Raw genomic sequence first — 21866 nt, 5'->3', positions numbered from 1 at the left:
AACCGTTCTCCCATCCCTAGTCGTTTTGTGCTGTACACAGGAAGCGCTGGATATGCTGTGTCACATGTGTGAGGGACTGGCTGTACACCTCTGCCCGTTTGTTTATTGCCTGCTTTGTGAGGAGTACCTGTTTGCTGTGAAACACCCCACTGTGCCACCCCACGCCTACAGAGTTAATTGGCCACAGCCGTCGCTATAGAGGAGGCTGCCGCTCTTGCTCCTGCTGCAAAACCTACATCCCCCACTGCGAGTGTCCCGTTTAAAGATGTCGCTGCTACCAATACTGAGGTGCAACCGGCAGATACCTCCATCTCTATTGTGACTGCTGCACCTGTCCAGAAGAAGGTCAGCTATGTAAAGGCTTCCCGGGGCCGTGGTTGAGGCCTACCACAGAGACCACCTGAGCCGGAACTGGAGAGAGGCATCACCCCTGAGAGAGCCACGCCAGGAGTTGGTAGGATACCTGGGGCAAACAATGCAGTGGGGTTAGTCACTAAATACATGCCTGCAGAAGAGTTGGAGGATTCTGAGATAGATTCCTTGTCTGATCTATCTGTCAAAGAACTGTCGTGCCTAAGTTGGCAAATATTAACCTTTGCTCTGAACTGCCAGTTTGTTCCATTTAAATTAAAGAAGAGCCCTTAGTCCATTGAACCGAGACTGGGACAGATGTGTTGCTTTAATTGGACTATGGGGTACATAGTCATTTAGACTCTATAATTAGGGATCTTCGTGGTCAAGATTTTCCTACTGTGGATGACTTCAGTACTTTGTCACGAAGCACTCATGTCACACTCTTCTCTGCCACTGGATGGTGATTAAACTACCTTGAGTTAGGGTGGACTCTTAGGTCAAGTTCTAACTTTGCTTTGCATTTAAATGTGGAATAAATTTCACTTATTATGTGTTTCTGTGTTACCTTTCTGCGTTTATTTTTTAGGTAACAAAGACCTACCATCAAGCTGCTGGTGGGGCAGTAGTTGGATAGTGAAGTTTCTGTAACATGTTTGATGTAAAACATATTGTTTATTGATGCTTTGATACTGTAAAATGTTCTTACGGCTTTACTCTCCCTTTTCCCCATTCAATTTTTTGTTCCAAATACTACTCTCAGGCTTGAGAGTTATTTTTTTTTTCTTACAGATGCTGAGGACAATGTCTCCCTTAGAGGAGGGAGAGTGTAGTCCCGTGGTCCTAAATTCCAGCTATAATGCAAATTTAGTTTTTTGCTGGGCTGTACACAGCTCAGACTGACAGTTTATATCTGGCCTTTCACTAAGCTCAATTGGGCTGTGCATTTCTCACTGTCACCCGTAGGTATCACTGGTACTACAGGTCATAGTATGAGATTGTACAACTAGACTGAGTTATGACTATTTAGATTTCTTCCAGCCAGCCCAGTAGGGGGTTAATGCCCACTGGTGTATTCTGGGAGAGCATATATATTTTGGGGTGGGCCATGTGCTTGTACTCTTGCCTTAGGCCTCTGCTCTGAGGAGGTGCTTCTGAAGTAAGCTCTGCATGTCTGGGGCCTACGAATGCTGAAGTGGTCCTGAGTCTGGCTTGCCCAGTGTAAAAGAAGCCAAGCCAAGGTGAGAAGACAAAGGGGAGGACTCTTGCTAGCGAGAGCCAGGATGAAGGCAGGTTTCTCAGAAGGGCCTAGTGACTCACTTGGAAGATGCACCAGAATCTAACAATGTGCTTGCAGTGTTACCGGGTCGGCTTAAAGGTTCTGACACTGTGAAGCTGTACTTTTTCTGGATGCAAGGAGTCTAAGTGATCTGCTGGTATACGAGGCCTAATCCTCTCTCCTACTACCTTCTTTCCAAGTTCAACATTAAAACTTGGAAAAGATCAAAAATGACTGGCGCCAAAGTTCTGTTTAAAACTCCCCATTATAGCCATGGACTCAGCCCTGGGGTAAATGCTAGCTTGCTCCCTGCCTCTGGAGGTTTCATTTTGCCTTTAGAAGAAGGTTTAGAAGGTTGAAGTGCTAGGTAGCTGCTGCCCGGCATGGAGGGAAAAAGTAAACTTTTTTCTGGATCTCTGTTTTTGATGGGCTGCCACTGGACTCTGTTCCTTCCTGTGTATATAAATTAACCACTTCAATACTGGGCACTTCCCCCCTTCCTGCCCAGGACAATTTTCAGCTTTCAGTGCTGTCACACTTTGAATGACAATTGCGTGGTCATGCAACACTGTTTCTTCCCACAAATAGAGCTTTCTTTTGGTGGTATTTGATCACCACTGGGGTTTTTATTTTTTGCTAAACAAACTAAAAAAGACCCAAATTTTTGAAGAAAAAAAAGTTTTTCTTTGTTTCTGTTATAAAATTTAGTTTTCTCCTTCACTGATTGGCACTGACGAGAAGGCACTGATATGTAGAATTGATGGGTACTGATAGGTGGCACTGATGGGCACCATTAGGCGGCACTGGTAGGTGGCACTGACAGGCGTAATTGATGGGCACTGATGGGCAACACCGATGATGAGGTACTGACAGGTTTTCCTTATTGGCAATGTGGTGGGCACGGATTGACGCTGTTGTGGGCACTGACAGGCGTTTCTGATGGGCACTGTTGGTGGCACATCTAATGGGGCTGTGCTGATAATCAATGTGCTGATTATTAGCTCAGACCCCCCCATCTGACAGGGAGAGCCGCCGATCGGCTCTTCCTGTCAGCGCAAACCGAGGAAAGCCATTTACAGGCACTTTCTGGTTCAGGTTGTGATCAGCTGTGATTGGTCACAGCTGATCACATGGTAAGGAGCCTTTGTCAGAGGCTCCCTACTATGATCCGAGATGCAGTGTGTCAGAGTAACACACAGCACCACTGATCGCCGTGCTGCACGCCCCCTCGGGCGCGCGCCAGCATGTTATCCTGCTGGACATCATATTACGCCCAGTCAGGTTAACTGAACCACTGCCCGGCTGTCATTCTGCTATAGGCCGGTCGGGAAGTGGTTAAGGAGAGAGCTTTGCCCAGACAAGTCCAGCAACATGGGAGAAGAGAGAAGGCTGCCTGCTGCAATGTAGTCTGATCCTCCAGCAACCACTCTGCCATGGTGGTGGTGGTGGTGGGGGGGGGGGGGTCTGCTTCTCTCTGCACACAAGCCTGTAGTTAGGGATTAAGGATGTAGAGAAAAGAACTGTTTCTTATGCATGTGGACTTTGTCATGTTTGCACTATTTACTAAGTAAAGCTTTGAAACTTTGCCTTCTGCCTGGTCTGAAGTTGGTAAAAGGAGTGTATTGCAAATAACCAGCACCACGTAGTGTCCAGCTTTGGGTCACTAGGCACACTGGGGTATGAAGACAGTACTTAAAGAGGCATCCTATTTATTGCAGCACTACATGTGGTTTCCATGGTCAACTGAAGTCTACAGTTGAAGCAGTGTGTTGGTAGCATGTACCTGTTACAGGTGGAATAATCTCTTGCAGAGAGGGAGATGTGGATCACCTTCTGTAGCTGTCTGTTTCACATACCAACAGGCAGGATCGGCACCACGAGGTCCCCATTCTCTACAGAGGTTCGGAAGTCCAACGGTTAAGTGAGTGCGCAAATGAAGCCCCACCTGGCGCACAGAGCAGCCCCATTTTGCTACTGAGGAGATGTAGTGGCAAACGCTGGACAGGTGGATGTGGGCATAAGCTCAGCCTGTCCCTCCTTTAATGCAAGTAACAGTGAAAGGTGTACATTTACATGGGGATCCGAGAGTTAACTGGAGAAACAGGTACAGTGTAAGTGTACACGGTGTACATTCATCTCTGAAAGCAGAGGCCCATCTTAAGGTCAAGTATTCCCCCGTGGCAGCCTCAGCCTTGGCCCAGGGCATTGATGGAATGGCACAGAGAAAAGGCACAAGTGATCATGGTGATGCTTAATACCTCAGGAGAGTTTACTGGAGTTTGTTCATGTTTGTCATCTACCCATCTACCAGGTTGTGAACGTGGCTCAAATAAAGGTACCCCATGTGTGAAGAGAGTGACCCTAATACAGGTGCCTAGTGTAGCCCAGAAGAACCCATCCTGGGTTATGTGACCCAGAACTTGATGCCCAACGAGTTATTGGGGGACATGAAGAAGGTCCGCCATCACCCACCTAGCCCTCCCTTACATGCCCACCGTTTCACCACAAACAGAGATCATTTGCAATATTTTGGTAACTTATGTACTTTAAAATGCAGTAAATTAGTGCCTGGAAAAGCACTGACCCATCCTCAATGTAAGTAAGTAGATGTATGTAAAATTGTTAGAGTATTCAGATCTTCAAAAACAAAACAAAAAACTATGCCTTGCTAGTAAGTTCAGTCAGTGTGGCCTATGGCTGATATCCAGCTATAAGTAATCCATGTACCTTTAAATTTAAATGTTTGTATAGCCAGAAGGTTTTTTTTTTTGTATTTTGATAGAGTAAGGAAGGGTAACTCTGCCTCCTTTTTTACCTCCTTTTTGCTGTTTGTGCACTGCTGGGAAGATTTCCATCCACTTCTTGTCTTAGAGATGCAACAAGTGAAAGGAAATCTTCTCAAAGTATGAGGCATTCCTATCTTGAAAAAGTTCACTATAACGTGTTCCCATTGGAAGATTTCCCCTTCACCCCTTGCTTTCATGACACATTACTTTCTGTCTCAGTGACAATGGTCACCAAAAGAAACAGAGGTATAAATCTTCCCAGACTGCAATTAAAGGAGAAAAAGGGAAAAACCTCTTTTGGCCATACTACTCCTATGGTTTAAAGAAGTGCAGTCCATTCTGCACTCCTGTGACCCGTTTTTAGAGGGCAGTGTGCTAAAGCCCGCTGTCGGCTGATGTCACCCAGCGGTCCATGCTTCGGTCCAGTCAGTATCCACCCAGATGCCTGTACCTGCACCTGGCTCAGCCTCCCAGCAAATCACTGAGAGACTGAACCAGCCGCTCCAGCCCCCTGCACAGCCCAGTGCTTCAGTGAACACTGGAGGGACAGAGCAGAAGGGCTGAGCGATCAATGTAGTTTGGTTGCTCAGTTCTAGGTCTTAAAGGCATCAGGGACAGATGCAGCTGGAATCGGTGCTGCAGTCATCTAGGTGATTATGATTGTTTATTTTTTTATTCCCAAACTTCTCTTTTAAAGTCAGTTGTCAGAGAGTCTAACCCTTTCCTACCATTTCCAAAACTAAAATACGTTTTTCCTTTTATATAAACTTCATGTCTCTTTTTGTTCTCTATTTTGTTTGTTATATATTATTTTGTGTCTGCATACAGCTTGTGGACAGTTCTGGAGGTGTGGATGTTGCTGCTGAAATTAAGAGTCCAGTGCTAACCAAGGAAGCTGTGGCTTTTCTAAAAGAGTGTTTAGATGAAAATGAACTTGAATTGTGGAATTCTCTGGGACCTAACTGGACAAAATCAAGGTATGATGGGAATGTTGAAAAGCAAAACATAGTGGGAAACATTTATGAAAGCTGTCTTTTTGTTTGCGTTTGTTAATCTGTTGATGCTTTTATTTAAAACATATCTTAGGGACATATTGGTTTTTATACACATTATGTATAATACACTGGCTGCTATGAAAATTGACATATTTGCATATATTAAGAAGTGCTCCTTCAGGCATCTAAGTAGCGAAGAGCAAACTGGCCTGGGTTTAGTTTGCGGAAGGATTTGTAACACGAGCCTGAAATCAGCAAATGATGAGCATAATGCCTGGATCCTAATGATGTCTAAGGCAGCTAAATCTTGTAATTGTTTTCTGCCCTTTTTAAAAGTCAGTTCACAATTTTTCTTTTTTTAGAAAGGGCATTGCTAGCTGGGTAATTATATGTGAGGAACCTCAATGCAAAACAGTAAAAAAAATACTGTTTAGTGAGGAACAGGTCTTTTAATGCAACTTAAAGCAGTAGTAAAGCAGTAGTAAAGCATACTAGCACATTATGAAAGACTTACCTTAAAATGAAGCCCTGAAGTGGAGTGCTGTCACTGCTGACAGGGCTTCCATCTTCACCCTGTCTTCCTCCTTCCCCTGTTCCCTCCTCAGACCTCCCCTCTCTCCTCCACATCCTATCTCCCTCCCTCTACTTCAGCCCCCCCCACCTCAGACATCCTCTCTCTACTCTCTCCCCCTCAGACCCCCCCTCCGTCCTGTTCAGAACCCCACAGGATCCCCCTCTCTTCTCTTCAGACCTCCGCTCTCCTCCTCAGACCCTCCTCACTCCTCTTCTGACCCCCTCTCAGACCCCCTTCTCCTCTTCAGACCCCCAAGATCCAACTCTTTCCTCCTCAGATATTCTCCTCATACCTCCCTCTCTCCTCCCCAGACCCCCTCACTCCTCATTATACCTACCTCCCTCCTCAGGCCCCCTCTATCCTCCTCTGACCCTTCTCCTCCTTAGACCCCCCTCCCAGACCCACCTCACCCCTCCTCAGGTTCCTCCTCCTCTCCTCCTCATACCAATCCCTTCTCCTCAGACCCCCCTCTGCCCCTCAGACCCCCCGGACCCACCTCTCTCCGCCTCAGACCACTTCCCCTCCTCATCAGACTTCCCCTCTTTCCTCCTCAGACCCCCTTGACCTCTCCCCTGTCCTCAGACCCCCCTCTCAGACCCCCCTCTCTACCTCAGACCTCCCCCTCTACCTCAGACCTTCCCCTCTACCTCAGACCTCCCCCTCTCCACCTCAGACTCCCCCATCCTCCTCAAACCCCCTCTCTTCCCTCAGCCCACCTCAGACCCCCCTTCCTCCTCCTCAGACCCCTCTCCATCCTCCTCAGAAGCCCACAGAACCCCCCTCTCTCCCCCTCAGACCCCCCTATCTCCCCCTCAGACCTCCCCTCTCTCCTCCCCTAAACCCCCCCTCATCAGACCCCCATCTCTCCTCTTCTAAACCCCACCTCTCCTCCTCAGACCCCTCCTATATCCCCTCTCCTCCTCAGACCCCCTCAAACCTCCCCTCTCTCCTTCTTAGACCACCCTCTTTTCTCCTCAGCTCCCCTGACCTCCGCTGATCCCCCCCTCTCCTCCTCAGACCCCCCAAAGACCTACCCTTTCCTCATCAGCCCCCACCCCCCGACCTCCCTTCTCCTCCTCAGAACTCCCTCTCCTCCTCAGACCCCCTATAATCCTTGGATCCCCCTATCCTCAGACCCCCTCTGTCCTCCTCCGACCCCCCCCCTCCTGCTCAGACCTCCCAGATCTTCCCTCTCTTCTCCTCAGACCTCCCCTCTATCCTCCTCAGACTTAGAACAGACAACAGTAGTAGTAATAATATACAGCCATACTGTGCCACAGCACCTGTGATCATCATCATGATTACACAGTACAGGCTGCATACAGTATGTTAAGACACAGGCTGCAGACAGTGTTTGCATTGTAAAGAATACTATTCTGACTCCTGACCCCCTAAAGCCCCTTTCACACTGCCTGCTGCAGTCTCCTAACAGCGCGGATGAAGCACAGTGTAACAGTAGTTTTCGTGTAGGCTACCTTCGCTTTCCCATAGACCTCCATTAGATCAGGCATTTTTGATGCGTTTTCTGAAAGCGCACCAAAGATGCAGTATGTCATGGTGGGGCGAGTAGATGCTTAGATCTGAAGCTCCAGCTCTATACCTTCATCCTGCAGACATCCTGTGTCCTATCTTCAGCCGAGAGACACTGTGTCCTTCCCCACAGCCGTGGGTATCGATCTACATCAGCATGATGGTAAAATACGGGCTGCCCGCACCACTATTAGCGGCAGAACAGCTCGCCCGGTTCCGCATGCAAGATGGCACCGATCCCTCAGCCATGCCTGAAGATACACTGCAGCCTTCCTTCTCCTCTCCACAGCCATCTACTCCTTGGGTGAGTGACTCTACCCCAGCTGTTTTCTCTACTCACACAGACCCTCTCACATCGCAGGGTTCCCTTCCTGTTGTAGTGAATGGCCAGATCACTGATTTCTCCAAGGCAGAACCCACACTGGCAAGCATTATGCTAGCCATACAAGACTGCAAAGCTTTTCTCACTACACAAATTGAAGCCATTCATATTGATTTCTCCCTTATGAAACAAGACGTACAAAATGTATGTGAGAGTACAGGGGTGGCTGAGGAATGTATTAGCTCCCTGGAAGACACAGGGCACCCCTTATCTGCTACAATGCGCACCATCGCGGATGAATTGGGGACCCTTAGAGCTAAATTAGGTGATCTATAAAAACCTTGCAGAAACAATCTTCGTCTTGTGGGGTTCCCAGAGCGTTCTGAGGGATCCCGCCCTGAACTGTTTCTCTATTCCTGGTTGCTGGAGGTCTTTGGAAATGATGAACTCTCATCTAATATTGTGCATGAATGTGCACACTGCACTTCTCCTCGCCCCCCCCCCCCCTCCCTCGGGGACCCCTCCACGTTCCTTGATTGCCCGGGTTCCTTAACTTCCAAGACAAAGTCACTATCCTACCTCTTGCAAAAGAGAAGGGACCGCTCAAATTTAATGGCAATACTACAGTATCTCTATCCACCCTGACTTTTTGGCTGAAGTCCAGTGGCAACGCACCTCCGTCACGACTGTGAAAGATCGTCTAAGCACCGAAGGCCTACAATATGCCATGCTTTTCCCTGCTAAGCTGAGAATTATCCATGATGGCAAAGCCCATTTCTACACCTATCCAAAAGAAGCTATGGCTTGGCTGGATGATCGTTTTGGATCGGTGCCTAGACGCAGGCGCACTTAATTCTGACAGTCAGTATCACAACATACCTCTTTGCTACTATTTGAGCGTCCCTATGGTTCCTATGCACACAATATAGAGCTGGCATTAACGAGTTTATAATTTTTGAGTGGGTTACTTTATTTCACCCCAGCAGGATATCCTTCTTTTTCTCCATGATAACAATGCTGGATAATTATTATGATAAGCATGGATGGGGGCTTTGGCCTGCCTTCCACGCCTCATGTGAATGTACAGTTTAGTGCCTTATCCTGGAACTTGTTTTTTTTTTTTTTTTTTTTTCTCCTCCTCTTTTTGTAAGGACAGTATACCTGTTCCCATGAACCTCTTCGGATTCAGTACATCCCCCATACCAATTGGTGGCGAGGCCACGGGTCATTCATAACCTTGGCCAAGTGTAGTTGGGGTTCACCTTTTTTTGTTTTGTTTTGTTCAGGGATCCAAGGCTCGCTATGTTTGGGATGGCTGAGCGGGGTGGGTTGGGTAAGGGGTTGTTCTTTTATTTTTTATGGTCCCTCTCTAGCCTCCAATGTCAAGGACGGCTAGGTTTTTGGACTCTTGGAAGTTTTTGTTTTGTTATTTTTCATGGTTACTTGATTACTTTCTTACCTTTTGTCAAACACATTCATGCTTGTGTATGTCATGAGTGGTATAATCTGCAGTGTTCTACCTTTCCTCATTGCCCATACTGTGCTTATTATGAACTGCCTGAATTAATATGTCGAAGTTGTTGAAAATAATATCTTGGAATGTCAGAGGATTGAACTCACCCCTAAAGCAGTTCCTGGTCTTCTCCACCCTAAAGAAATATAAACCCCACGTTATCTGTCTTCAAGAGACGCATCTTATTGACACAAAATTACGGACTCTTAAACGGTCTTGGCTAGCTAATTCGTTTCATGCTACCCACACTACTTACTCCTGGGGAGTCTCTATTTTATTGGCTAAGTTCCTTCCAGCTGAGATTTTACAAGTTAAAACTGACCCAGAAGGGAGGTTTGTTGTACTTGACCTACGAATTATCTCTGTGACACTTACACTGGTAAACATCTATGTGTCCGTCCCCAACCCCCCCCCCCATCAAATCATTGTCTGCAGCTATTACCTTTTGTACCACCACCTCCTCCCTTTAGAATGTAAGCTCTACGAGCAGGGCCCTCCTGTACCTTTTTGTATTAAACTGTACTGTAATTGTTTTGTCCCCCCTATATGTAAAGCGCTGTGTAAACTGTTGGCGCTATATAAATCGCATATAATGATAAAAATAATAATTATCACCGGACTTACTCTCCAAATTGTCCCTCATACTCCCCTCTAGGACCCCTGGCCCCTTGCTTTATGTGGGAGACTTTAATGCTGTCTTGGACCCTGCTGCGGACCACTTGATGGGTAGTGGTACATCCTTTACCTCGTTTACTGGTTGGGTACAGGTGTATGGCCTCACTGAGTTGTGGCGGTAGAAGCATCCAGGGTTATGTCAGTATTCCTGTCATTCTGATTCCTTCCACACCATGTCTCGCATAGACTTGGCTTTTGCCTCTGACGACATGCTTCCCCTTGTTTCTAAGGTGTCTTACCTGCCTAGGTGTGTCTGACCACGCAGACCTTCTCCTCCTTCCGAACTCCAGTCCGATTATTTGGCGTTTAAATTCCCAGTGGCTGGAGGATGATATGGTGCAGGGGGAATGCAGACAGGGCATCGTGACCTAATAAAACACAAATTTGGGCATCGTCGACCACTCTGCTGAATGGGAGATGTTTAAGATTATGCTGCGGGGCACTTTTATGGAAATTACTGGTGTGTTGCGTAAGATTGCCCAGCAGCTTACTACGGAACTGGAAGGTGATATGTTGGTGGCAGAATCTGCCTATGTTAATAACCTGGGTCCTGACACACAAGCTCCCTGGTTGCATAGACGTAGAGAATCTGAGTTCCATCTGTTCGACCTTACTCGAAAACGAATGCTTCATGCCATGTAAAAAATATTTGAACATGATAACAAAGCTGGTCATTTGCTAGACTATTTGACTAGGCCTGACCACACCCCTATATCTATTCCTCGAATTTTGAATCCCCGAGGTCAGATTAGTGACGCCCCTCAGGATATTGTAGAGGCCTTTCTATCTTTTTATAAAGATCTATATGCTACTAGAGTTGGATATACTGAGGCTCAACTAAATGAGTACCTGGAACAGGCATCTCTCCCTGTCCTACCAGACAGTACATGGGAGGAACTAGACGCACCCCTCTCTGTTGGGGAACTCACCCTGGCCATTTTGCAACTGCCAGCTAACATGACGCCTGGTCTAAATGTCTTCCCGGCTGAATAGTATGTCCAATTTAAGCACCTGCTTTGTCCGTTCCTTTTTCACACCTACAACAAGGCTCTCGAAGCCAGAATCCTCCCCCCTACTATGTGTGAGGCATTAATTATCCCGTTACTAAAACCACGTAAAGACCTTCTTAAATGTGATTTTTACCATCCAAATTCTCTCATTAATGTGGACATAAAGATACTAGCTAAAGTACTGGCCAATCGTCTAAATATGGTGGTTGCGAAATTGCTGAGGAGTGATCAGGGAGGTTTTATCCCTGGCCGTTCTACCAGAATGCATATCCATAGATCGTTCCACAACTTACAATATCCACATGACTGTCCCCCAACTTGTGCCATAGCCTCCCTGGATACGTGTAAAGCTTTTGACAATGTGAAGTGGCCCTATCTTTTTAAGGTTTTGCAGCTTTATGGTTTTGGCCCTCTTATTATAGCATGCACTCCTCTACTCATCACAGATGGCGCGTATTTGGGTGAATTTACACATCACAAACGCCTTCCCAAAAACCAGAGGCACTAGGCAGGGGTGCCCCTTATCACCCCTCCTATTTGCCCTAGCTATGCAACCACTTGCCATACGGATTCGTAGTTCCCCTTTTAATAAGTGGTCTCCCCATTGGCACTATAGAGGAAAAGATTTCTCTCTATGCAGACGACACCCTGGTTTACTTGGCTGACCCTCATGATTCCCTAAACAACCTTCTGTCTGAAATGAACACATTTTGGTGACTACTCTGGCTTCCGGGTCAGCTGGGACAAATCCATTCTCTTCCCTCTAGATCAAACTACTGTCCCCAGGATTCACCCGGATTCCAGATTACAGGTTGTACCCCCAATTTAGATACCTGGGTGTTGTGGTTCAACTACCCTTATCCTTGTATATTACCAATAATGTGTGTCCCCTACTGTCTCGGCTACAACTTCAAACCAAGAGATGGATGGATCTGCCTCATGGGAAGGGCCAATGTCATTAAGATGATTTATCTCCCTAAACTGGTCTATGTTATGGCCAATTCTCCATGTAAAATTCACAAATCTATTTTTAAATGTATTGATACCCTCTGCATGGCATTCCTGTGGAATTGCCGATCTCTTAGATTAGCACTTGAAACATTAAGACTTCCAACCCACTTGGCGGGACTGGTGTTTCCCAATTTCCAGACATCTCAACTCTCCCGCGAGTCGCGGGAGTCTCCCACATTTGGGTGTGGGCTCCCTGTCCCCCGCGAGTGCCAGGCGATCTCCCGGCTGAGCTTGACACTCAGCCACAGACAGAGCAGCCCGAGCGGCCGAATGGAGTACAGCCGCTCAGGCTGCTCTGTCAGTGACTGAGTGACAGGAGGCATGGCCGGACTGGCCTACATGGACATTTCCCGGTAGGCTTCCTGCCCTGGGGCCGCTTTGGACTAAGCTGTGGCTGCCTGTAGCGCTCCCCTCCCTCCTCCTCCTCCACTACATGTCACACACATTGGTCAGAGCGGAATGTTAAAAACTTTGTCTGCGCTGTGACAAAAGTCCCGTCCTCCTCCTAGACCAGCTAGTGTGATAGAACACTGTGTCTATCACACGAGCTGGTCTAGGAGGAGAGTGGGACTTTTTTCACAGCACGGTCAAAGTTTTCACACTGAGTTCTGAGACACAGCGGGGGATGCCTGCTCTGTGTAATCCAGGCACTGACCATAGTGAGGCTGCGATTATGGGCATGGTAAGGCTGCGATTATGGGCACGGTGAGACTGCGATTATGGGCACGGCGAGGCTGCGATTATGGGCACGGCGAGGCAGCGATTATGGGCACGGTGAGGCTGCGATTTTGGGCACTGTAAGGCTGCGATTATGGGCACTGTAAAGCTGCAATTATTGGCACAGTGAGGCTGCAATTTTGGGCATGGTGAGGGCTGCAATTATGGGCACTGTAAGGCTGTAATTATGGGCACGATGAGGCTAGGATTATGGCCGCTGTAATTTTGGCAATTTTTGGTGACTTAACCATCCCCTCTCATGCTAAAAGACTGCTCCACTTCCTTTATTTTTATGTGAAGAAGTCTCTCCTATTGTCATGGAAGGGATCGTTGTCCCTAACAAGATCCGTTTGGCTATAACTAGTCAATGATTCTCTACCCTTGTATAAGCTTACCTTAGAGACTCGGAAAAGAGTTAAAACATTCCAAAAAATTTGGGGTAGATGGTTAGCTAGTCCCTTGACTCTAATGCCCCATACACACGGTCGGACTTTGTTCGGACATTCCGACAACAAAATCCTAGGATATTTTCCGACGGATGTTGGCTCAAACTTGTCTTGCATACACACGGTCACACAAAGTTGTCGGAAAATCCGATCGTTCTGAACGCGGTGACGTAAAACACGTACGTCGGGACTATAAACGGGGCAGTGGCCAATAGCTTTTATCTCTTTATTTATTCTGAGCATGCCTGGCACTTTGTCCGTCGGATTTGTGTACACACGATCGGAATTTCCGACAACGGATGTTGTTGTCGGAAAATTTTATCTCCTGCTCTCCAACTTTGTGTGTCGGAAAATCCGATGGAAAATGTCCGATGGAGCCCACACACGGTCGGAATTTCCGACAACACGCTCCGATCGGACATTTTCCATCGGAAAATCCGACCGTGTGTACGGAGCATAACTCCTGTGTCAGTATGTTGGATATATACTTATGTAGCTCGGCTAACTATACACTATACTCTGACAAAGGATATGTTTGAATAAAATGAATCTATTAATGAGAATCTATATACCCTGTATAATCAATGATCACAGGAAAACGTGTGTGACAACTTTGCAAGTGATGTTTCTTGCTTGTTCCTTTGTACATTGTCTTTTGTGTACACAGTACACTGAATTGTGTTGGGTTTGTAGGTTTTTTTTTCTGTATGTCTGTTTTAAAATCCAATAAATATATCTTTAAAAAAAAAAAAGATGCAGTATGCAACAGTTTTGGTGCACTTTCAGAAAATACACCAAAAACGCCCTATCTAATGGAGGTCTATGGGAAAGTGCAGGTATCCCGCATGAAAACCACAGGTACACTGCGCTGTGGGGAAACTGGAGCAGTGTGAAATTGTGTGCAGTGAAACACTGTCTAAAACCATGAATGAATGATGCATCCACAATGCCTGTGATCATTATCATGATGATCGCACCGTACAGCCTGTGCTATGTGATCATAATCATGATAATGATCACATAAACACAGCGAGAGGATTCTTTTTAGGCCTTATTTACACCTGTGTTTGAGGGATGGTAAAAACAAATAGTTCAGCCATGCATTTTTACTGCCTCCTATCTGTTTCCCCTTATGTTGCAAAGGCAGTGGAGGGGGGGGACATATGTGTTAGCCATTGTTTTCATTTAAATAAATACAAAACTTCCTCTGATTGGCGTAGAGATCGGCAGATGGCGTCACAAACTCCACTTCAGCCAAGTGGAGGGAGCTTTGTAATCATTCAAAGAATACAAAGCTTCCTGTGAGCACTCAGCCCAACTCTATTTTGTTTCGGGGAGTGGGACAGGAAGTCACTGTTCTGCTGCTGGAACAAAGCGTTTTATACTGTATTTACTGTAGCTGAGGCTACATACAATTAATAAAGTGCACAAGTGTTAGTTCAGTAAAAAGTTCATTTCAGCCAACTTGACCCAAATTAACTATTTAAAGGGACATTAATAATGGAAATAGGCTTTGAAGGCAAACATAGAAAACAATTGTGTTCCATGAGTCCTTTCAATGACCTGCATATATCTAGCACAGAAAAATGCAGGTTACTGCACATAGTATGAATAAGCCTCACTTATGTGTGTCTTTACCATGTTGTCCAGGCAAAGGCTCATTTACTCCAGTTGCGTTATAACTGCCCCCCCTTTTTTTGTTTAACTCTTTTACTGCCTCCAATGTATGCCATACATCAGTGGCAGTGTGGGGTGAGTTTGTGTATATTATATTAGCCTACTGTTGGCTTTTAAATTAAAGTTGCTTTCTCTGAACTCTGGAAGCTAATGTAGGGCAATCTGTGCTCTATTAGCTTCAATGGAAGGAATGTGAGAAATCAGGGGTCTAAAACACTCCTGACGTGTCATCAAAGAGAACCTATCATAACAACATCATATCACATAGGAAATTTTTAGTGAGAAAATAAAAAAATGTAAAAAAAAAAGGTTTCATGGCAAGTGGTTTATTACCCCCCAAAAAATATTTTGAGCCATCCCCTACCTTCCCATTGTACACAAATGTACAAAAGTAAACACGCCCATCATGGGCACCTACTTATGTAAACGTTGCTATTTTCTAACAAAATACTGAAAAAAAAACATCAATTGCAGCCTAACTGTGCTATCAATTGCAGCCACTGGGCCCTTTAAAATGCAGCCACTGGGCCCCTTAAAATGCAGCCACTGGGTCCCTTAAAATGCAGCCACTGGGTCCCTTAAAATGCAGCCACTGGGCCCCTTAAAATGCAGCCACTGGGCCCCTTAAAATGCAGCCACTGGGCCCCTTAAAATGCAGCCACTGGGCCCCTTAAAATGCAGCCACTGGGCCCCTTAAAATGCAGCCACTGGGCCCCTTAAAATGCAGCCACTGGGCCCCTTAAAATGCAGCCACTGGGCCCCTTAAAATGCAGCCACTGGGCCCCATAAATGCATCCACTGGGCCCATCATATGCAGCCTCTGTGCCCATCATATGCAGCCTCTGTGCCCATCATATGCAGCCTCTGTGCCCATCATATGCAGCCTCTGTGACCCCTCCTCGCTCCCCATCTGACGGTCACATAATTACCCCATCCTGGTGGCGGGTGACGGCGGCGAGCTGTGGGTCAGGCGACGACTCCCGTGTCCTCCATGGTTCTCTGTCCTCCCGTGCATCTCTTCTTCTGCCGTTCCTGTGCCTTCAGCCAATCAGGTGTGGGTATTAGATCTGCGCCTCCCGATTGGCTGAGAGGTGGTTCAGTGTTAGAAAAGCAAATATTCATTTGCTTTGCTAACACACCTGGGTGGACTGCAAGTGCAATGCTTTGTGCTCCAAGTCCACCTTTTTTGAAGCCTATTAGAGCCTATGGCTCTAATTAGGTGCTTCAAAAAAACACCCCCACCGCTGGAATTCAGGCGCATGGCATCCGAAAAGGGGCCGGGTGCCTGAATACAGGGTGGCTCCAGTGCCCATGGATAGATTCATGCTATGCATGATTCTATCCATTCTACACAGAGAGGGGTGGCATGACAGCGGGGGGCGGTGCCCATGCGCCCTTAATGGACGCACCGCCACTGATGCACAGCAATAATTATAGGCCCATTATTCATAGTTCAATCTAAACTGATGAGCTATAGGGCCACAACCAATATTTAGTGCAATTTAAACCACACTGTTTTCGCTGTGGTGCACGCAGACCTGCATTTTTTTTCCCCTCTGTGTCTAGGGCCCAACCTATGATCCTGGACACAGGCCCACAGATTTCATAAAACACCTCTGTCGGCAGTATTAATTTTGTTGGCTAAAATGTTTTAGATGACGAAATTAACACTATTTTAGTTGACTAAAATATGACTAAAACAATTCAGATGACTAATATATACTGTAAAACTAAAACAATTCAGATGACTAAAATACGACTAAAACTAAAATGGAATTTTACTCAAGACTATGACCAAAACTAAATCAGAATCAGTATATTTTAGTCGACTAAAATCTAATGGATTTAGTTAAATTGTAATGCATTATTTAAGCATTTCTCTAGAATTTCCAAACTCATTATATACTCCTGGAGTAAAAAATCTCATAACATGTTAACTCTGTTATAGTGATTGTAAAGTCTTGGGGTTTTTTTTAGTTAAAAATAACAAACATGTTATAGTTACCTCCCCTGTTGCAGTGGATTTGTACAGAGCAGCCCAGATCGTCCTCTTCTCTGGTCACTCTTTGGCTCTCCAGGCCCCTCCCTCCTGTTGAGTGCCCCCACAGCAAGCAGCTTGCTATGGGGGCACCCAAACTGAGTCACAGCTTCCTGTGTCCATTCAGACACGGAGCTGCCGCCCGACCCCTTTCTATTCTCATTGGCTGACTGATTTTGACAGCAGCGGGAGCAAATGGTGCCGTGCTGCTGTCTCAGCCAATGAGAAGGGGAGTTCCAGATGGCCGAGACATTCCTACAACATCGCTGGAGCTAGAGGGACCTCAGGTAAGTATTAGGGGGGCTGCTGCACACAGGAGGCTTTTTATCTTAATGCATAGAATGCATTAAGATAAAAAACCTTCTGCCTTTACAACCCCTTTAAGGTTTGAACATGCTCTACAGACACAGATTTAGCATAGATACAGATTATATGTATAATTTATATATCATCACAACGGCTAAGTGGTTCTTGCAGCTGCACTCAAAATAAAATCGAAAATGTTGGCTGCGCCTATCCGTGTGCAATCCTACTAATGTTTTTAAACCAAAACCTTACTTTCAAACCACAAAACTGCTTTCATTATTCAGTGACAAACTTTCTTGTGTACAGTAAAATAAAATAAAACAAATGTGACAGTCCTAGATGACTATAGTTCAATTAGTAGTGCTTTTCTTCTTTCAAATAATTTTCCCTTTAAATGTGCTTCTCATATTCTGCAGTTTTTCCACCTTCACCCTTGTGGATTTGTTGTATTTCACCACTGCACTCACCTCCAGTTTAGACCTGTTTCCAGGTCTAAAATCGCCTTCTCCTGCTGGGGTTAATTCCAGGCTCTTCAGCTGTTCAATCTCCTTCCACTTTCTTCTCTCCTCACTGAGCTGGCTTTGTCTGGACCTCCTTTCCTCCACGTCCCCTCAGCTGGACTCAAAATGTGGGGCTTTTTGACTCTTGTTGTTAGGTCTGTTGGCACAGTTCTGTTTGCGTTGTTGTTGCCCACCCTTCTCATTAATTGCTTGAGGACACCCTAGGGTCTATTATTTTTTTTATTTTTATTTTTTGCTAAGGGCAGGAGGTGAAGGAGAGGTACTAGGAGTCAGCTATTTTGATGCTTGGCAGCACCATTACTTCTTGTTCGCCTCCCAGCCCCTCTGCTCTTGGACAACTTTCTCACTCTTTCAGTACTTTGGTGCTCTCTTCTGAGGTGTTCTGCTCTCCCCCTTCAGCACCCAAGTGTGATCTGCCACAGCATCTTCCACCACCAGTGGCGGCGCCAGGTGGGTGCTTGGGTGTGCTGAAGCTTCCCCAAAAAATATTCAAGCACCCTCATAGCACCCCCAAAATTTCCACAGAGGTATTACAGTACAGTCACGGGATTTTTAAAAAACTATTTGATACCTGCTGTGAATCCTGTCTGCAAGAGGCTAGGGACTCTTTTGTGAAGTAGAGGGATACAGCCGCTAATGATCAGTTAGACCCGGCAGGGGCTGGGCGGTGAGCCTGCATCAGTGGCGGATTGATCCAGTGCTGGGTGGTGACACATGCTATCTCCTGCATTTGCCACCAAAAGATGAATGGGATGGAAGCAACCGAGAGAGCCCAGCCCTGTGCTGTGCCCCAGGAACCTGGAGGAAGCAGGTATTCTAAGGAGAGAGAGGCGGAGGGAGCAGAAAGGAGATGCTGCACTCAGTGCATTGCAGTTTGCAGAGCTGACTGAGCCTGCCAGTGTCAGAGGATAAGAGGGGTGTGTGTGTTACATGGTGTGCTCCGAGGAGGAAGGCCTAGGAGGAGCGAGACTGATCACTGCTACAGGCATCGTTCTGTTTTTAATGTTGCTGCTGAGCCTGGAAGAGAGGGGGGGGGGAGCTTTCCAGTCCTCTGATCTATAGCAGCATTACACAGGCACTGACTGAGGGGCATGCCTGATCTGGACTGAGCAGTGAAATCCTTGGATATCAGCCCTCTTATTGGGCACATGTACTGCAATCATTAGAATGCCACGCAGATCAGGAGTGCCTGTGCCTGCTATTTACAGTGCCCAAATGATGATCAGGTGTCCCCATAACAGTGCACCATTGGACTCCATGGGGTCACATTCCTGCTCTTGCACTGTGTATGGGGTCACCGTTGTGCTGTGGGCACTGTGTATGGGGTCACCGTTGTGCTGTGGGCACTGTGTATGGGGTCACCGTCGTGCTGTGGGCACTGTGTATGGGGTCACCGTCCTGCTGAGGGCACTGTGTATGGGGTCACCGTCCTGCTGAGGGCACTGTGTATGGGGTCACCGTCCTGCTGTGGGCACTGTGTATGGGGTCACCGTCCTGCTGTGGGCACTGTGTATGGGGTCACCGTCCTGCTGTGGGCACTGTGTATGGGGTCACCGTCCTGCTGTGGGCACTGTGTATGGGGTCACCGTCCTGCTGTGGGCACTGTGTATGGGGTCACCGTCCTGCTGTGGGCACTGTGTATGGGGTCACCATCCTGCTGTGGGCACTGTGTATGGGGTCACCGTCGTGCTATGGGCACTGTTAATGAGGTCACCCTCCTGCTGTGGGCACTGTGTATGGGGTCATCCTCCTGCAGTGGGCACTGTGTATGGGGTCATCCTCCTGCTGTGGGCACTGTGTATGGGGTCACCCTCCTGCTGTGGGCACTGTGTATGGGGTCATCCTTCTGCTGTGGACACTGTGTATGGAGTCACCGTCCTGCTGTGGGCACTGTGTATGGAGTCACCGTCCTGCTGTGGGCACTGGGTAAGGGGCCACTCTCCTGCTTTGGGCACTCTAAAGGGCACTCTCTCTAAGGGGGCCACTCTCTTGCTCTGGGCGCTCTAAAGGGGCCACTCTCCTGCTCTGGGTGATCTAAATGGCACTCTCTCTACTGGGGAACTCTCCTGCTCTGAGCACTCTAAGGGGCCACTGTTTTGCTCTGGGCACTCTAAAAAGGGAACTCTCCTGCTGTGGGCACTGTGTATTGGGTCACAATCAGGCTGTGGGCACTGTGTAATGGGTCACCATTGTGCTGTGGGCACTGTGTAATGGGGTCACCGTTGTGCTGTGGGCACTGTATATGAGGGTCACTGTCCTACTGCGGGCACTGTATATGGGGTCACTCTCCTGCTCTGGGCCCTCTAAAGGGGGCACTCTCTCTATGGGGTCACTCCTAATCTGGGCACTCTAAGGGGTCACTCCTGCTCTGCACTATATGCTGTGTACTGTTCCTCACTGTTATGCTGTGCTGGGTGTTCTGGCTGGCCCTAACATGTACTAGGGGTTATCATTCCTGGCCCTTATACATGCTGGGGTTTATCATCGCTGGTTCCATTTGAGCTTGTTTTACTCCAACAATTCTGTGTGCCCGAAGGCCCTATTTTGTCTATACAATGGGAGAGACCATGAAAAAACACCCACTTTTTGATCACGCCCACAAGAGGGCGACTTGTGCCGCACTAGCACCACCACTTATACTTTCAGCACCCACACAGCACCCCCAAAAAAAATTGTCTGGAGCCGCCCCTGTCCACCGCCTCTTGCTCACTGGAGCCCAGGTTGCAAATGCCAGCAGAAAGGTGCTGAAAACTGTCAAAATCAGCACAGGAGAACAGGCATTACGATCTTGGATGTTCATGCTTGTGTAAGGTTGCCCTGAAAGGACAATTGCACCTTTGTTTTAAAAATGACTATTGTGATGAGCCTCTCACATTTATTATATCAGCAATATAAATACTATACCTTTTCCCATATAACTAAAATGTTGTCTGCCTAATTTACCTGTTGCTAAAATCCACCAAAGTTTTGGTTGCTGGCATCATCCCTTGCTTACTATCCAGGCTGTTGTGGAGGAAAGGGTACACAGTAAGCAGGGCTTTTTTTCTCAAACAATAGGTGCTGGAACTCAACCACGACCCCCCAAAACCCCTCCCCCCACACACACCCTCCAAATCACATCAAATAGTGGGTGTGGTCATATCTCACAAACAGTAGAAGGGTCTTAAAGGGGCATTAAATATCAGGATTGCATTACATACAGAGTACAGAGTTCATGGGAGTTACATACAGAGTGCAGAGCTGTCACTTGTAAACACAGAAACCGGACTTCTGTGTTTACAAGTGATTGTGGTGAGCAGGCACCAAAGAGTTTGGGCCAGAGGTGGTGGAACTGAGTTCCACCAAGTTCCCCCTAAAAAAAAAGACCTGACAGTAAGTATTTTCTTGTGTTCTACGTGTCACAGAATTGACCCTGGGTTCACATACGTGCAATGCAGGAACCAGCGCGATTACAGCGCTGGTTCCCGCGTCTCATCCCTCCCACAGGCAGTTCACACTGCCTTCTGCGAACCGCTGTGGGTGTCATTAACTTGTTAATGACACCCCCTGTTTAGTTCACAGATTGCAGTGAGAACACCCAACGCGATCCGATTCTAGTGCGGGGAAAAACAAGTATCTGCACTATTTTCTGTGTGAATCCAATGCGAGTTCAGCCATACAACTGTATGGCTGAGATTGCGCTAGTGTGAACCCCAGGCTCAATGCACCTAAATGAACTCACTCCCACCCACTTCCACCTTCTGTTTGTCATGTCCACCTGTTTACTGTTTGATGATCATATTAGGGAGATTTAGTAGCATTCATACACTCACCATTTTACCTGAGCAGTACTCAGCAGAAGAGCAGTACACCCATCGCTTGTATTGCAAACTCAGGTGAACCTGACCATACGCAGTAGGTAAGCACGATTTTGCTGTTTGGGTTTCAACTAATCAGCTAACAGGTCAGTGTTATGAACACAAGGGGAGTTGATGTAGGTGGGTTTTAGGTATATTGACGTCAGAGACTTATGGACAAGTGAGTGTACCAGGAAATACTCCCCTGTGCTCTACAAGAGCCTGGATCGTCCTTTAGTGATGGTGTAAGCAGCCATAATTTTGGTTGATTTTAGCAAC

At 47.0% G+C, this 21866-nt stretch overlaps 1 protein-coding gene across 4 annotated transcripts in view; it reads left to right on the top strand.

Annotated features, from left to right (window-relative positions):
• EPS8L1 (EPS8 signaling adaptor L1) overlaps positions 1 to 21866 on the top strand; it is a 349361-nt gene that overhangs the window by 267830 nt on the left and 59665 nt on the right. For all 4 annotated transcript variants that reach the window (XM_073602314.1, XM_073602315.1, XM_073602316.1 and 1 more), the window contains one exon: positions 5245 to 5393. In XM_073602314.1, the coding sequence (XP_073458415.1) occupies positions 5245 to 5393 (149 nt within the window). The remainder of the gene's footprint in view (positions 1 to 5244; positions 5394 to 21866) is intronic.

This window comes from Aquarana catesbeiana, linkage group LG10 (genome assembly GCF_042186555.1).
Source record: "Aquarana catesbeiana isolate 2022-GZ linkage group LG10, ASM4218655v1, whole genome shotgun sequence".
Classification (NCBI taxonomy): Eukaryota; Metazoa; Chordata; class Amphibia; order Anura; family Ranidae; genus Aquarana; species Aquarana catesbeiana.
Note: the sequence above shows the minus strand (reverse complement) of the source record. Positions and strands in the feature narration are given on the sequence as shown.